Here is an 18352-nt window from a genome sequence, read left to right as displayed (position 1 = left end):
CCATAGCGGGCATTAATATCAGAATGACCGGTAAATGCATTCACAACCATATTTTCATTTTTGGGTTACCAGGTGCCTATTTTCAATCACCAGTTGCACAACATGCGTATCCATCAGAATATTTTAAACAGTCCATAAAGCACTCAGGACTGCCCCCATAGATAGAGGGCCGTAGTAGGGTACTCCCATAGCGGGCATGGATAATAGGAGTCCCGGTAAATGCATTTACAACCATATTTTAATTTTTGGGTTACCAGTTGCACAACAATGCACGTGCATTTGCAATATGATTCTATAGTGAAAAACATCACCTAATGGACATGATGAAATCAACACAACAAGTGATGGAAATGTACAACTATCACTGCTCGGCCATCCTGTGTTCATCAGACCAGTCAATTTCACATTCCTGCAGGATTTTTATAGCATGACAAATTCGTGATGGTACCTGCCCATTGAACCATATTGCAAATGCACAGTGACTTTGCAAAAGTGAGAAAACATAAACAAATGGACATGATGAAATCAACACAACAGGTGATGGAAATGTACAACTATCACTGCTCAGCCATCCTGTGTTCATCAGACCAGTCAATTTTGCATTTTTGAGCATGTCAAATTTCATATGGTAAATGCACATTGAAACATATTGCAAATGCGCGTGCACTTGCAATATGATTCTATAGTGAAAAACATCACCTAATGGACATGATGAAATGAACACAACGAGTGATGGAAATGTACAACTATCACTGCTCGGCCATCCTGTGTCCATCAGACCAGTCAATTTTGCATTTTTGAGCATTTCAAATTTCATATGGTAAATGCACATTGAAACATATTGCAAATGCGCGCACTTGCAATATGATTCTATAGTGTAAAAACATCACCTAATGGACATGATGAAATCAACACAACGAGTGATGGAAATGTACAACTATCACTGCCCGGCCATCCTGTGTTCCCATAGCGGGCATTAATATCAGAATGACCGGTAAATGCATTCACAACCATATTTTCATTTTTGGGTTACCAGGTGCCTATTTTCAATCACCAGTTGCACAACATGCGTATCCATCAGAATATTTTAAACAGTCCATAAAGCACTCAGGACTGCCCCCATAGATAGAGGGCCGTAGTAGGGTACTCCCATAGCGGGCATGGATAATAGGAGTCCCGGTAAATGCATTTACAACCATATTTTAATTTTTGGGTTACCAGTTGCACAACAATGCACGTGCATTTGCAATATGATTCTATAGTGAAAAACATCACCTAATGGACATGATGAAATCAACACAACAAGTGATGGAAATGTACAACTATCACTGCTCGGCCATCCTGTGTTCATCAGACCAGTCAATTTCACATTCCTGCAGGATTTTTATAGCATGACAAATTCGTGATGGTACCTGCCCATTGAACCATATTGCAAATGCACAGTGACTTTGCAAAAGTGAGAAAACATAAACAAATGGACATGATGAAATCAACACAACAGGTGATGGAAATGTACAACTATCACTGCTCAGCCATCCTGTGTTCATCAGACCAGTCAATTTTGCATTTTTGAGCATGTCAAATTTCATATGGTAAATGCACATTGAAACATATTGCAAATGCGCGTGCACTTGCAATATGATTCTATAGTGAAAAAACATCACCTAATGGACATGATGAAATCAACACAACGAGTGATGGAAATGTACAACTATCACTGCTCGGCCATCCTGTGTCCATCAGACCAGTCAATTTTGCATTTTTGAGCATGTCAAATTTCATATGGTAAATGCACATTGAAACATATTGCAAATGCGCGCGCACTTGCAATATGATTCTATAGTGTAAAAACATCACCTAATGGACATGATGAAATCAACACAACGAGTGATGGAAATGTACAACTATCACTGCCCGGCCATCCTGTGTTCCCATAGCGAGCATTAATATCAGAATGACCGGTAAATGCATTTACAACCATATTTTTATTTTTGGGTTACCAGTTGCACAACAATGCACGTGCATTTGCAATATGATTCTATAGTGTAAAAACATCACCTAACGGAGATGATGAAATCAACACAACGAGTGATGGAAATGTACAACTATCACTGCTCGGCCATCCTGTGTTCATCAGACCAGTCAATTTTGCATTTTTGAGCAAGGTCAAATTTCATATGGTAAATGCACATTGAAACATATTGCAAATGCACGTGCACTTGCAATATGATTATATAGTGAAAAAACATCACAAAATGGACATGATGAAGTCAACACAACGAGTGATGGAAAGGAACAACTATCACTGCCCGGCCATCCCGAGTTCATCAGGCCAGTCAATTTTGCATTTCTGCAGGATTTTTGAGCATGTCAAATTTCTTACGTCATTTGGCCCACAAAAAAATCCTTATGCACAATTTAAAAAATATATAAAAAAATATGATAATAAAATTGGACAAAAGTATATTCATACAGTTCTTACACATGTGTAATTGACAAAAAATTGAAAGAATTTCAAAAAACGGTCCAGAAAGCACTTTTTTAAGGGTGTGTGAAGTTTTTACAAAATTTTGACATTTTTGACTTTTGACTTTGACTTCCTATGAAATCATATTGGAATTGGACAAAACATATTCCTTATGCGCATGTAAAAAAAAAAAAAAAATTATGATAATAAAATTGGACAAAAGTATATTCATACAGTTCTTACACATGTGTAATTGACAAAAAATCTAAAGAATTTCGAAAAACGGTCCAGAAAGCACTTTTTTATGGGTGTGTGAAGTTTTTACAAAATTTTGACATTTTTGACTTTTGACTTTTGACTTCCTATGAAATCATATTGGAATTGGACAAAACATATTCCTTATGCGCATATAAAAAAATTAAAAAAATTATGATAATAAAATTGGACAAAAGTATATTCATACAGTTCTTACACATGTGTAATTGACAAAAAAATCGAAAGAATTTCGAAAAACGGTCCAGAAAGCACTTTTTTAAGGGGTGATAAGTTTTTGAAAAAAAGTTCATTTTTTCAAAATTTTACTTTTGGACATTAATTTGGGTTACATATCCAATATGAAAAACCCCGGTGGAGCGCATTTGCCCCCTGTTGAATTTTTAAAGTGTTACAACTGGCAATTACCATATGGCATTTGCAATACACTTTGGATGAATCAACGCCGAATTGGGTGGTATTGGCCAATGTGTATATGGTTTGTCCGATGCCAATGACATGCCATTCATTTTTGTCCAATACAGGGGGGTATTCCCTTACATTAGATAATGCTTCGTCATTTAGCAGTTAGTCTCACCTCAAATCTGTCTAGTCTATATACACACGTTAGACATGTGTAGCCTTGAAGGGTTTTTCATTTACTTCTTATAATAATGTTGACTTGTGACAAACACGTTAAGAAACACCCGTCCCTGTTCAGTGTGAAATCTGCCTGATGAATCTGGGTAGCTCTGACCTTAATGCCAAAGCCTCTTTTGTTGACTTATTCATTTAGGACCATAAATATTTTACAGGTCAAACGTCAAACTGCTCTCAAGGCGATGCAGAGTGAGCATGCCAAAGGCTGTGTACCTTGGTTATTGTTAACACAATGGAAGCTGTTGTCAGTGAAAGAAAGTGTCATTCGGCGAGTATGATTCTACCGTTTGTCCCTTCCGTGTTGCCGTAGGAGCTCCAGTTTGAGCGTTTGACCCGGGAGCTGGAGGAGGAGCGTCAGATCGTTGCCAGTCAACTGGAGAGGTGCATGCTGGGAGCTGAGTCGCCTGGCGATGATGATGATGCCAGTAGCAGGTACACAAAAGCACACACACACAGAGCACTGACCCTGTTTCTCTATCAAGCATGTCACCTACAATGGAGCTACTGATGATGAGTAGCTACAGTAATGCCTTCATCCAGGCTCACCGAACGCACAACATGCAGCACACACACACACACACACACACACACACACACACACACACACACACACACACACACACACACGGGACTAAAGTGTAAACTGTCATGTTGAGCTAGCTCTCATCTCCTCTCCATGCCTGTTCTGCCCCACCCCCTTCCCTCCATTATTTCACCACCTTCTCTTCTTTACAGTGACTCATCAGAGAAGTCCTTTGCTTGGAGATCATCAGGTACATCTTCTCCCATATTAAAATCACACTGACCTCTATTGAACTCCAATTGTCTCGACACCCATAGGGTTGCCCAATGGAAGCACACGTTTGTACCACAGAAGGCGGCTGAGGGGAGAACGGCTCATAATAATGCCCGGAACGGAGCAAATGGAATGGCATCAAACACCTGGAAACCATGTGCTTGATGTCTTTGATACCATTCCACTTGTTCTGCTGCAGTCATCACCACGAGCCCGTTCGCCCCGGTTAAGGTGCCACCAACCGCCTGTGATTTTTAAACTGTCTCCATAGCGATCACAGGATACAGGTTGACATGACGCCATCTTGTTTTCCTCAGTAGATGTGTCTGGTACAGGAGAGCACCGGGCTGCTGTAATGGACAGCTCTCACCAGTCACCCTCCCGTCTCCTCCGAGCTGATCAGGGTCACGGGTCACTCTACCTCCCTGAAGCGGACAGGGCATCCCCGCATGACAGTGAGGGTCTGTTACTTCCTGTGTCATTACTTTCATCCGCCTTCGTCATTCCGTACAGTTCAGATTTAGCATGGAGAATGTAGAGTGTTGAGGGCTAGATGGAATCTGCTGTGCTGAATCTTTTTTAACTTGCACGAATGATGACCTCAAAAAAGAGAAAAGTGGTTTGAAAGTCAAAAGGCAGAAATGCTTTGAAATCAAAAAACTGAAAATGCTTTGAAATCAAAAAACTGAAACTTCTTTGAAGTAAAAGTAGCTGTAGCTCGTAGCTCTGGAATAACATCAAAGTATACCAGGTACTGCGACACAACGTACAGTATATAACGCAGCTATGGTTTACTAATGCAATATTAAGACAACATCTACAACTAATGTAACAACAGATTTCATTTGGCCATAAAATGCACAATAAACAGTATATCATCCTAAGCGGGCACGTTCCATAACTTAGTGACAATATTTATTTAAATGGGCACTTACCTTTTACATAAAGGGGCATGCTGTGTTGATTATGAATGTGTTGATTGCATAAATGCTCATTCACTGTGTAGCCTAGCTTAGAAATAGACCTGAAGACCAACCAGGCAAACCATCATTCAAACATCATTCTGTCCTCTGCTTCCTCTCCCCCCTCCCTCACCTCTTTCTCCTCTCTCCTACATCCCCCTCTCCTCCCTCCCTCACCTCTTTCTCCTCTCTCCTACATCCCCCTCTCCTCCCTCCCTCACCTCTTTCTCCTCTCTCCTACATCCCCCTCTCCTCCCTCCCTCACCTCTTTCTCCTCTCCTCTCTCCTACATCCCAATCTCCTCCCTCCCTCACCTCTTTCTCCTCTCTCCTACATCCCCCTCTCCTCCCTCCCTCCCCTCTTTCTCCTCTCCTCTCTCCTACATCCCCCTTTCCTCCCTCCCTCACCTCTTTCTCCTCTCCTCTCTCCTACATCCCAATCTCCTCCCTCCCTTCTTTCTCCTCTCCTCTCTCCTACATCCCCCTCTCCTCCCTCCCTCCCCTCTTTCTCCTCTCCTCTCTCCTACATCCCCCTCTCCTCCCTCCCTCACCTCTTTCTCCTCTCCTCTCTCCTACATCCCAATCTCCTCCCTCCCTTCTTTCTCCTCTCCTCTCTCCTACATCCCCCTCTCCTCCCTCCCTCCCCTCTTTCTCCTCTCCTCTCTCCTACATCCCCTTCTCCTCCCTTCCCCCACTCCCCTCTTTCTCCTCTACCCCTCCCCTCGCCTCCCTCCTACAGGATCTGTGGCCCATATGACGTCGTATGCAGATAGTGGCTACCAGGACAGCAGTATGAGTTACTACAGTGTGAGCAGAGAGAACGTGGTTCTGTCAGAGCCCAGACACATGCTGTCAGGCAGCGGCCCCAGGGGAAGCCCCAGTCACGGCAGGAGCTCCCGGGCAGAGGGGCAGGCCTCCGTACAGGTAGCTAATATACACTAACCCACCTCTACTGTGAAGAGAGACAACCTATATATATGCCCACATGTTTATATGATATATACCTGCCTATTTATATAATATCATAGTTAACCTACAGTGTACAATTCAAAGTTAAAGATAACCATATGTATCAAGGACTGAATTGGCTTTCCTGTGTGTCGCGCCCTGTCCATATCTCTCCCCCACTCGCTGACACCCGGTATCTCTCCCCCACTCACCCTGCTTCCTGCATCCCTCCTATCCCAGGCCTCTGCGTCAGGGCGGGTGATGAGGAGGATGGGCTCCCTCCCTTCCCGGGGCCAGTCTCCTGTGTGTGGTGTGGGGGGCACCGTGTCCCCGTCCCGGGTCTCTCTCCGCACCTCCCAGGGTGGCAGCGCCTACGGCTCACCCATCCTCACCGAGCCCAAACCCCTCGCCAGCATCTTCCCCGGGACCACCATGCCCCCCTCCTCCCCACCCGGTCCAGGCACCACCCCCTCCTTCCAGCGTGCCACCTCTCCTTACTCCCCCACCCACCAGAGGAATGGGAACGGCGACTCTCCTCTCCGGACCAGCCCCCATCCAGGCAGCGCCAATCATGCCACCTCACCTCACCAGGCGATTGGTAGTGTCTCCGGGCACCTGGGGTCTACACTGTCTCTGGTGGAGGGGAGGGGGCTGTCTGGCTCTCCTCTGAGGTCCTGTATGACGGCTGTGCCCCAGCACTACGGCTCCACACTGCCCCGCCAGGGGGTTCTCCCCTACGGACATGACGCCTACGGGCTCTACGAGAGAACCCCCTTGCCTCTGTCACGGCCTGACAGCCTCACTGGTTAGTCATACAGCAGGACTCTGCCACGAAACACACACATGCACACATGTTCATGCATACACACACACACACACACACACACACACACACACACACACACACACACACACACACACACACACACACACACACACACACACACACACACACACACACACACACACACACACACACACACACACACACACACGCACCTTAATTAAAACAATAACAAAGCGGTCACCCCACCTGTGTTTTGGTAAGACGCTGAGGGATGGGCCTGGATAAATTTAACCACTCTCAAAGGACTGACCATCCATCAAAATAATAGTTTTAGCCATGTTTTAAGGCTATACAGCAAGGATCATCAACTAGATTCAGCCGCGGGATGATTTTTCCTTGAGCGGATGGCCAGGGGGCTAGAACATAATTACAAATCATTTGTAGACTGCAAATTGACCGCAAGAAGATATAATATTTGACCAAAACATCATCATTTCAAACCTTGCTTACATTTATACATGATCTCATATACAGTATCTATCTCTTTTATGCGTGGGAATGACTTTGGAACAGATTTGAAATAAAATCCCCTGCAGGCCACTAGTTGGGGAACCCTGCTATACAGTGTTTATTTACATTTGCTTTGTTTACAAACATTGGAGTATAAAAAAACGTATATTCTGGGTCCTGATTGGGTAGGCCTAAAACAATCGAACCAACTTCATCAGGCATTTATATCAGTTATATTCTTCAAGAATCAATGGGTATATACAGTATCATTCATTTATAAGTCCAAAAATTGATGTAGCAAGTAAGGATTCTAGCCTTGAAGGGTAATTTTATGCTGGTTAAAGGGTAGGAAAAATATACTTGAAAAAGTGCAAACGTTACCAGTCGCTCTTGTCTTGTCTTTCTGAATCGATTTAGCTGTTGTTTAAATCCATTGGTTTCCGTGTGAAAGGGATTATTTGAACTAAATACTAGATCTGTCGTGTTGCTGACAGTGTGGCGACAGAGAGATGTGTTTGTCCTTTATCCTGAGCCATCCTGCAGCACATCATATCACTGAGCCTACCCTACTGACCCACAATGCCCTGTTTTATAAATCCCTGCTTCAGAAGTTAACCATAAGGCTCTGGGCAAAAGTAGTGCACTATGTAGGGAATAGGGTGCCATTTGAGGCGTAATCAGAGTCATTCAGAGCACTGCTCTGCTGTGGGCGGTGTTGTTTGGTAAATGACAAAGCACCATGGATTGGTTTCCATCTATTTTATTGGGCCAAATGAATGGAGCCTATTGGCAAAGTGAATCAAGTGCGCCCTGGAGAACCATAAAATAGCCTTTTACCGCTCGTTACGCTGAAGCAGAGTGATGCAGGGGATTCTTGTTGGCCGTAGGCCTATACTGCACAGTACATCTCAATAGGTTGAGCTTTCAAAAGACGTTCCACAATAGACTGCCACCATCTAAGATGCACTCTAGCGTTGGTGTGGTCACTTGTATATTGGGACAAATCATTCGCTAAACCCCTAAACATCATCTAAATCTTCTAATGAATAATGGGGCAATTGAGCACATTGAGGAGACTAAACTGTTAGGTGTAACCCTGGATTGTAAACTGTCATGGTCAAAACATATTGATGCAACGGTAGCTAAGATGGGGAGAATTCTGTCCATGATAAGGCACTGCTCTGCCTTCGTGACATCACAATCAACTACACAAGTCCAAGTCCGACAGGCCGTAGTTTCATCATACCTGGACTACTGCTCAGATACAGTGGGGCAAAAAAGTATTTAGTCAGCCACCAATTGTGCAAATTCTCCCACTTAAAAAGATGAGAGAGGCCTGTAATTTTCATCATAGGTACACTTCAACTATGACAGTCAAAATTAGGGAAAAAAATCAAGAAAATCACATTGTAGGAGGTTTTAATGAATTTATTTGCAAATTATGGTGGAAAATAAGTATTTGGTCAATAACAAAAGTTTATCTCAATACTTTGTTATATAGCCTTTGTTGGCAATGACAGAGGTCAAACGTTTTCTGTACGTCTTCACAAGGTTTTCACACACTGTTGCTGGTATTTTGGCCCATTCCTCCATGCAGATCTCCTCTAGAGCAGTGATGTTTTGGGGCTGTTGCTGGGCAACACGGACTTTCAACTCCCTCCAAAGTTTTTCTATGGGGTTGAGATCTGGAGACTGGCCACTCCATGAAGCCACTCCTTCATTGCCCAGGCGGTGTTTGGGATCATTGTCATGTTGAAAGAACCAGCCACGTTTCAATGCCATTGCTGATGGAAGGAGGTTTTCGCTCAAAATCTCACGATACATGGCCCCATTCATTTTTTGCTTTACACGGATCAGTCGTCCTGGTCCCTTAGCAGAAAAACAGCCCCAAAGCATGATGTTTCCACCCCCATGCTTCACGGTAGGTATGGTGTTCTTTGGATTCAACTCAGCATTCTTTGTCCTCCAAACACGACGAGTTGAGTTTTTACCAAAAAGTTATATTTTGGTTTCCTCTGACCATATGACATTCTCCCAATCTTCTTCTGGATCATCCAAATGCTCTCTAGCAGACTTCAGAAGGGCCTGGACATGTACTGTCTTAAGCAGGGGGACACGTCTGGCACTGCAGGATTTGAGTCCCTGGCGGCGTAGTGTGTTACTGATGGTAGGCTTTGTTACTTTGGTCCCAGCTCTCTGCAGGTCATTCACTAGGTCCCCCCGTGTGGTTCTGGGATTTTTGCTCACCGTTCTTGTGATAATTTTGACCCCACGGGGTGAGATCTTGCGTGGAGCCCCAGATCGAGGGAGATTATCAGTGGTCTTGTATGTCTTCCATTTCCTAATAATTGCTCCCACAGTTTATTTCTTCAAACCAAGCTGCTTACCTATTGCAGATTCAGTCTTTCCAGCCTGGTGATGATCTACAATTTTGTTTCTGGTGTCCTTTGACAGCTCTTTGGTCCTGGCCATAGTGGAGTTTGGAGTGTGACTGTTTGAGGTTGTGGACAGGTGTCTTTTATACTGATAACAAGTTCAAACAGGTGCCATTAATACAGGTAACGAGTGGAGGACAGAGGAGCTAGGTCTGTGAGGAGAAGTTACAGGTCTGTGAGAGACAGAAATCTGGCTTGTTTGTAGGTGACCAAATACTTATTTTCCACCATAATTTGCAAATAAATTCATTACAAAATCACTACAATGTGATTTTCTGGATTTTTTTTAATCATTTTGTCTGTCATAGTTGAAGTGTACCTATGATGAAAATTACAGGCCTCTCTCATATTTTTAAGTGGGAGAACTTGCACAATTGGTGGCTGACTAAATACTTTTTTGCCCCACTGTATATGGTCAAGTGCTGCAAAGATGGACATGGGCAAATTAAAGTTGGCCCAGAGCAGAGCAGCACAGCTGAAATGTACACCAAGGGCTAAGAATCAAGAACATGCATGTCCATCTCTCCTGGCTCCAAGTAGAGTTGAGATTGACTGCGTCACTACTTGTCTTTGTGTGAGGTATTGGTGTGTTGAAAGCACCCAGCTGTGGGTTCAAACAGCTCAGACACCCGTACATACCCCACAGGACACGCCACCAGGGGTCTCTTCACACGCTGTGGGTTCAAACAGCTCAGACACCTGTACATACCCCACAGGACACGCCACCAGGGGTCTCTTCACACGCTGTGGGTTCAAACAGCTCAGACACCCGTACATACCCCACGGGACACGCCACCAGGGGTCTCTTCACACGCTGTGGGTTCAAACAGCTCAGACACCCGTACATACCCCACGGGACACGCCACCAGGGGTCTCTTCACACGCTGTGGGTTCAAACAGCTCAGACACCTGTACATACCCCACAGGACACGCCACCAGGGGTCTCTTCACACGCTGTGGGTTCAAACAGCTCAGACACCCGTACATACCCCACGGGACACGCCACCAGGGGTCTCTTCACACGCTGTGGGTTCAAACAGCTCAGACACCCGTACATACCCCACGGGACACGCCACCAGGGGTCTCTTCACACGCTGTGGGTTCAAACAGCTCAGACACCCGTACATACCCCACGGGACACGCCACCAGGGGTCTCTTCACACGCTGTGGGTTCAAACAGCTCAGACACACGTACATACCCCACGGGACACGCCACCAGGGGTCTCTTCACACGCTGTGGGTTCAAACAGCTCAGACACCTGTACATACCCCACAGGACACGCCACCAGGGGTCTCTTCACACGCTGTGGGTTCAAACAGCTCAGACACCCGTACATACCCCACGGGACACGCCACCAGGGGTCTCTTCACACGCTGTGCTGTGATGGTGTTGTTTTATTTGTTTTTTTCTTTATCTGATTTCACGGCTAGCTTGAGCTACCTGATGTTGAAGAGAGTCCCATGTCGTCTTGGTTCTATTTCAGTGCTGTGTGTTTCTGGACTTGGGCACCGTGAAGAGATTTTATATTGTCATTTGTAGTAATAGAGTAATAATGTTCTTGTATGTCGTATTGATTTATTTAGTGACGTAGGCTGTTGTTGTTTTGTTGTGATGTAACTGTTCCAACCCTGTTCGGACCCCAGGAAGAGTAGCTGCTGCTTTGGTAGTAGCTAATGGGGATCCTAATAAACACTCAACCGCTTGCATCAACCTCAACCATGAACATAGATCTACTTTCACACTGTAGAGCAGCCTAGAATGAACCATTCACAACCAACCTACGACACAACTGATTACAGATTGTAATATTATTTTAGATTTAAGGTTGATTTAAGGTTGATTCCGGGTTGATGAAGAAATTCACCACCTTCCATCACCAACAGCATTGTTGACAGCTGACACAGTGTAAATAATGCAGTGACTATTAATGTTCCACTGTTGTGTGTGTGTGTCCAGGCCTGCACAGCTCCTACGCCACTCGCCACAGCCCACTGGACCAGGATATGAGGATGGCCATGTCTCCTGACTGCCACGTCATGCCTGTCTACGACGACAGAGCCTTCCAAAGCCCCCTGTATCACAGCCCCACCCACGCCCACCACGGATCACACGGCGCTATCTACAGGACACTCACGGGTACTGCAACACACTACCAGCAGACGCAACTACACATGGCTAGGACCGTTGGGACCAGAGACTTGCACCGTGTGTTATGACGAGTTTGTAATCTACAGTCAACACGATATTCATATGTGGGCTGTCTTTTCTAAGACACATGGCGATGCAGTTATACAGACTCGAAGTGGAGAAGTGTGTGTATGTGTGTGTGTGTGTGTGTGTGTGTGGGCGGGCTACGCCCCACCCTGAATAGATCTGTGTCTTTGTATTCCCAGGTGCGGAGAACCTTCAGCGGACCCTCCAGAGGACCACAAGCCATTGCAGCACCCTGGCGTACCAAAGAAGCAGCTATGGGCTGAACACATATGCAGACACCTACAGGGTCTCCCAGCAGGGACAGGGGCCCAATGAGACCTCTTTCTCCAGGCACTCTGGTCTAGTCGACAGGGCTGCCACAAGGTCCCCCTCCATAGACAGTATACAAAAGGATCCTAGGTACAAATACACAACGCACCATCACACACACACACGCACACACATGCACACACACGTCGAGCCACGTGATGATTACATCCAGACATGTTATTGGTGAATTCAAATCAAATGATGAGTCGTTGATGTTGGAAGAGACAGATTAAAAAGTGCTTTTAGACTCACTTTCTTTCCCTCTCACATTCTCTCTCTCCCTCTATCTATCTCTCTCCCTCCCCCTGTCTCTCTCTCCCTCTATCTCTCTCTCTCTCTCCCTCCCCTGTCTCTCTCTCCCTCTATCTCTCTCTCTCCCTCCCCCTGTCTCTCTCTCCCTCTCCCTCTATCTCTCTCTCCCTCCCCCTGTCTCTCTCTCCCTCTCTCTCTCTCTCTCTCTCTCCCCCTGTCTCTCTCTCCCTCTATCTCTCTCCCTCCCCCTGTCTCTCTCTCTCTCCCTCTTTCTCTCTCTCTCTCTCTCTCTCTCTCTCTCTCTCTCTCTCTCTCTCTCTCTCTCTCTCTCTCTCTCTCTCCCTCCCTCTCTCTCTCTCCCTCCCCCTATCTCTCTCTTTCTCTCTCTCTCTCTCTCCCTCCCCCTGTCTCTCTATCTCTCTCTCCCTGTCTCTCTCTCCCTCTATCTCTCTCTCCCTCCCACTGTCTCTCTCTCCCTCTATCTCTCTCTTTCCCTCCTCCTGTCTCTCTCTCCCTCCCCCTGTGTCTCTCTCGCTATCTATCTATCTATCTATCTATCTATCTATCTATCTATCTATCTATCTATCTATCTATCTATATATCGCTCTCTCTCTCTATCTCTCTCTCCCTCTATATATATCTCTCTCCCTTCCCTGTCTCTCCCCCTCTATCTCTCTCCCTCCCCCTGTCTCTCTCTCTCTATCTATCTCTCTCTCCCTCCTCCTGTCTCTCTCCCTCTATCTCTCTCTCCCTCCTCCTGTCTCTCTCCCTCCCCACCCTCTGTAGGGAGCTTGCATGGCGCGACCCCGATCTCCCTGAGGTGATCCACATGCTGCAGCATCACTTCCCCTCTGTCCAGGCCAACGCTGCAGCCTACCTCCAGCACCTGTGTTACAGAGACAACCACATCAAATTGGAGGTACCAGGATGCCCCGTCTGTCCCTGTCTGTTCCTAACCTCTCAGCTGACGTGTGTGATCAAACAGACTATATGGGGATGAAAAGTCCTTCCCTAGAGAGGATTTGAAAGCACAAACACATAACCCTTTTCTGCAGTCAAATGACCAAATCACACTCAGGGGTCCTGGGTGGAATGTTATTAACATTTTGCACCATCACTCTGTGTGACCCTGATTTAGCCCACTGCAATAAAATGGTTTGCTGTTCTAATTACGTTGGTAACCAGTTTATAATAGCATTAAGGCACCTCAGTTGTTTGTGGTATATTGCCAAAATACCACGGCTAAGGCCTGTATCCAGGCACTCTGCGTTGCGTCGTGTTAGGGAACAGCCCTTTGGCGTGGTAAATCGGCCATATACCACACCCCCTTGGGCCATATACCACACCCCCTTGCTTAAAAAACTGTTATTGATTATACCTTTTATGTCGGCTCCAGGTGTGTGTGACCTTGATCCTCTTCTAACAGGTGTGTCACCTGGGAGGTGTTCAGCACCTGGTGGACCTGCTGGACCACAAGGCTGTGGAGGTGCAGAGGAGTTCCTGCGGAGCCCTGAGGAACCTGGTTTATGGCAAGGCTACCGACGACAACAAGGTGGCCCTGAGGAACTCTGGTGGCGTTCCCGCTCTGCTCAGACTGCTGAGGAGGACCACTGACAACGAAGTCAGGGAGCTGGTCACTGGTACGTCTCTCTGTCTTTTTTTGTTGTTGCTGTCTGCCAGTTTTTATGACTATCTAGACCAGGGGTATTCATCTCTTACCCTACTTGGTCCGGAGCCTGCTGGTTTTCTGTTCTGCCTGATAATTAATTGCACCCACCTGATGTCCCAGGTCTAAATCAGGCCCTGATTAGAGGGGAACATTGAAAAAACGTAGTGGAACTGGCTTTGAGGTCCAGAGTTGAGTTCGAGAGGTCTAGATCGATCTATATACCTGCTTGCTGATACAGTATTTATTGCCAGTATCTCTGCATTATCAAGTATCTCTGCATTATCAAGTATCTCTGCATTATCAAGTGAGGGATGACTGTATCCAGCCTCGTGGCCCCAACTTAGCACCTGTCCTCTGCTCACTACCTCCGTGCCTATCCCCCTTTACCACTAGGGGTGCTGTGGAACCTGTCGTCATGCGACGCGGTCAAGATGACCATCATCAGGGACGCTCTGAGCACCCTGACCAACACTGTGGTCATCCCCCACTCCGGCTGGAGCAGCAGCAACTACAGAGAGGAGACCAAGCTCAAGTTCCACTCCTCTCTCCTGCTGCGCAACACCACCGGCTGCCTCAGGTGAGGAGGTCATCCCTGTAAGAACAGATGACTGTACACCACTTTGGATTAAAGCTTCTGCTAAATGGCATTCTTCCTCTGTGTGTGTGTGTGTGTGTGTGTGTGTGTGTGTGTGTGTGTGTGTGTGTGTGTGTGTGTGTGTGTGTGTGTGTGTGTGTGTGTGTGTGTGTGTGTGTGTGTGTGTGTGTGTGTGTTCATGTGGCTGTAAACCTGTACGTATTGTATATGTGGTTGCATTGTTGACCTTTCTACTGTGTCTTGCAATAGGAACCTGAGTTCAGCAGGAGAGGAGGCCAGGGGTCAGCTGAGGTGTTGTGAGGGGCTGGTGGATTCACTTCTCTATGTCCTCAAGGCCTGCGTTAGTACCTCTGACTTCGACAGCAAGGTGGGCTTACTATAAGAGTAGTACATTTAGGCTAGTCCAGAAACAATGACATGCGCCTCACCTGCCTGAACCCTCTACTTTACCCAGAATTAGACCCGTCCTCTTCACTCAGTTTCTGCCCATCCATCTCTGCTATCCCAGCTTGAAGTTCTTGATCGTACCCCCTTTGTGTGTGTGTATTGTGTGTGTGTGTGTGTGTGTGTGTGTGTGTGTGTGTGTGTGTGTGTGTGTGTGTGTGTGTGTGTGTGTGTGTGTGTGTGTGTGTGTGTGTGTGTGTGTGTGTGTGTGTGTATTGTGTGTGTGTGTGTGTTGTGTGTGCGTCACTGAATTGCTTCCCCCTCCTCTCCCAGATTGTGGAGAACTGTGTGTGTACTCTGAGGAACCTGTCCTACCGTCTGGAGATAGAGATGCCCTCGTCTCGCCTGCTGGGGACTCAGGAACTGGATGCCCTGCTGGGCTACGGGTCCCCCAGTAAGGACCTAGACTACCTCTGCTGGGGCAAGAAAAAGAAGAAGAAAAAGAAGAGGGGCTGGCTGGATGATAAGGTGTGTATAGTAGGGGGTTATCCGCTTTCCTTGGCTAAGTCACACTCCAACACCTTATGATAAAGGCGCCTGGAAATGTGTTAGAATTAACACATAACATTAGCTAAGATACACTACGTACACTAAGTATTTGGACACCTGCTTGTCGACCATCTCATTCCAAAATCATGGGCATTCATATGGAGTTGCTGCTATAACAGCCTCCACTCTTCTGGGAAGGCTTTCCACTAGATGTTGGAATATTGCTGCGGGGACTTGCTTCCATTCATCCACAAGAGCATTTGTGAGGTCGGACACTGATATTGGGGCCATTAGGACCAGCTCGCAGTAGGCGTTCCAATTCATCCCAAAGGTGTTTGATGGGGTAGAGGTCAGGGCTCTGTGCAGGCCAGTCAAGTTCTTCCACACTGATCTCGACAAACCATTTCTGTATTGACCTCGCTTTGTGCACCGGGGCATTTTCATGCTGACACAGGAAAGGGCCTTCCCCAAACTGTTTCCACATGCTGTAGCGGTTGAGATTTCCCTTCACTGGAACGGAGGGGCCGAGCCCAAACCACGAAAACAGCCCCAGACCATTATTCCTCCTCCACCAAACAGAGTCCAAAGGCGGCGAGCTTTACACCACTTCAGCCGACTCTTGGCATTGCGCATGGTGATCTTAGGCTTGTGTGCGGCTGCTCGACCACGGAAACCCATTTCATGAAGCTCCAGAGGCAGTTTGGAACTCGGTAGTTCATGTTGCAACAGAGGACAACGTGTCTTCCATTCTGTGGGGTGTTTCTCCTCCGAGATTTGATTAGAACTGACTGCCTATATCCCGCTCATGCTCTTCATTATGCTTTCAAGTGGGACGGCGTGGGACCCATCCCGGGGTTTGGTAAGCCTCCACTGGGGGCAGAGATGCTGTGGCACCCGGCCGTGGTGAAGCCCTACCTCAGCCTGCTGGCAGAGAGCTCCAACCCTGCCACCCTGGAGGGCTCCGCCGGATCCCTTCAGAACCTCTCCGCTGGAAACTGGAAGGTGTCCCGCTTTTTGTTTCCTTGTAACCTTTGTTCATGCAGGTTAGTGTCATTAAGATGTCTCATTGAGATCAAATCCATTTCGCAAGAGACCAACAACCCACACCTGGTGCTCGTGTCTGTCATGCGATGCTGTTTATCCGGTATTATTGTCATGTTACATCAGTATAATGGTACTGCAATAACATAACTGGACTTCCTGGGTGAATAAAGGTGACAATAAAAAGCCAATAGACGTCATAATCCCTGTGTGCAGTTTGCGGCCTACATCCGCGCGGCGGTGCGCAAGGAGAAGGGGCTTCCTATCCTGGTGGAGCTGCTGAGGATGGACAACGACAGGGTGGTCTGCTCTGTGGCCACCGCTCTGAGGAACATGGCCCTGGACAGCAGGAACAAGGAGCTTATAGGTCAGACACACACACACACACAAACGCAGAAACTCGCTCTCTTTCTCACACACACACACTTAAGTCCTTCATGCCCCCTTGTCTCCCCTCTCAGGAAAGTATGCGATGCGGGACCTGGTGAACCGTCTCCCCGGGGGAAGCCCCTCCCTGCTGTCTGATGAGACGGTGGCGTCTGTCTGCTGCACGCTCCACGAAGTCACCAGCAGGAACATGGAGAACGCCAAGGCCCTGGCAGACACGGGGGGCATCGAGAAGCTGCTGGACATCAGTAAGGGCAGGGGGAAGGGGTATTCTATGAAGGTGGTGAAGGCTGCTGCTCAGGTCCTCAACACGCTGTGGCAGTACAGGGACCTGCGCACCTTCTACAAACAGGTCAGATCACTGTGTCTTCGCAAGTCAATGGTTTTGGTATAATCGCTTAACTCATGTCAAAAGTTGCAGACTTGGCTCCATTTTAACCTTGGAAAAACTGAAGTGATCTCTGATAAAATACCTTGATATCCAGTTTTTGCAGAGGTAAAATATCACTGTCCTGAGAGTAGCAATCATCTCTGTTGTAGGACGGATGGCACCACGGTCATTTCATCACTCCTGTGTCCACTCTGGAGAGAGACAGGTACAGGTCTCAACCAACCCTGCCTACTAGCACCTTACAGATGTCCCCCGTGCCCCGCCAATCAGGTGAGAGCGCTCAAATATCATGTTCAAACTACTCATCAACACACACCACAATGGACGTTCCCTCCGGGTCTGGTTCCTCTCAAAGTTTGTTCCCTGCCACTATGCTTCCGTTTGCTCTTTGACGTCTAGGCCCGGGTTACTGTCAAGCACTTTCTGACCAGTGGTTTCTAAATATAATGTTGATTTTGAGTGATTGAATGAATGGGATGTCTTCTCAGGTGGTAGTGCAACCTCCTCTCCTGCCATGTTAGGAATCAGAAGACACAGCTCTAACTACCAGAGGGCTCAGTCATCTATGCAACTCGATACATATTATGGAGACAACAGTTTACATAGAAACCAGTACACAGGTAAGCCACGATGAAGGTCTTTTTATTCGCTAGTACATTTTCCGTTGTGCATTTGGTATATATTTGGAATGTTTCATACACACAGCGGAGTTGGCAATGCCTCACGCTTGAAAGTCGTATCTTT

General features: G+C 46.8%; 1 protein-coding gene across 4 annotated transcripts in view; it reads left to right on the top strand.

Annotated features, from left to right (window-relative positions):
• LOC118369997 (plakophilin-4-like) overlaps window positions 1-18352 on the top strand; it is a 67814-nt gene that overhangs the window by 47641 nt on the left and 1821 nt on the right. Inside the window, exons 3-19 of one of the 4 annotated variants that reach the window (XM_052499222.1) lie at window positions 3690-3811; window positions 4115-4152; window positions 4496-4636; window positions 5876-6060; window positions 6325-6889; window positions 11774-11953; window positions 12211-12430; window positions 13379-13511; window positions 14019-14232; window positions 14655-14838; window positions 15106-15223; window positions 15574-15768; window positions 16618-16791; window positions 17047-17197; window positions 17292-17569; window positions 17758-17878; window positions 18097-18228. In XM_052499222.1, coding sequence (XP_052355182.1) covers window positions 3690-3811; window positions 4115-4152; window positions 4496-4636; window positions 5876-6060; window positions 6325-6889; window positions 11774-11953; window positions 12211-12430; window positions 13379-13511; window positions 14019-14232; window positions 14655-14838; window positions 15106-15223; window positions 15574-15768; window positions 16618-16791; window positions 17047-17197; window positions 17292-17569; window positions 17758-17878; window positions 18097-18228 — 3151 coding nt within the window. Of the gene's footprint in view, window positions 1-3689; window positions 3812-4114; window positions 4153-4492; window positions 4637-5875; window positions 6061-6324; window positions 6890-11773; window positions 11954-12210; window positions 12431-13378; window positions 13512-14018; window positions 14233-14654; window positions 14839-15105; window positions 15224-15573; window positions 15769-16617; window positions 16792-17046; window positions 17198-17291; window positions 17570-17757; window positions 17879-18096; window positions 18229-18352 lie in introns of all 4 variants that reach the window. The other 3 variants (XM_052499223.1, XM_052499221.1, XM_052499224.1) reach the window with 3 other exon arrangements.

The sequence above is a fragment of the Oncorhynchus keta genome, chromosome 37, assembly GCF_023373465.1.
Source record: "Oncorhynchus keta strain PuntledgeMale-10-30-2019 chromosome 37, Oket_V2, whole genome shotgun sequence".
In the NCBI taxonomy this organism is placed as follows: domain Eukaryota; kingdom Metazoa; phylum Chordata; class Actinopteri; order Salmoniformes; family Salmonidae; genus Oncorhynchus; species Oncorhynchus keta.
Note: the sequence above shows the minus strand (reverse complement) of the source record. Positions and strands in the feature narration are given on the sequence as shown.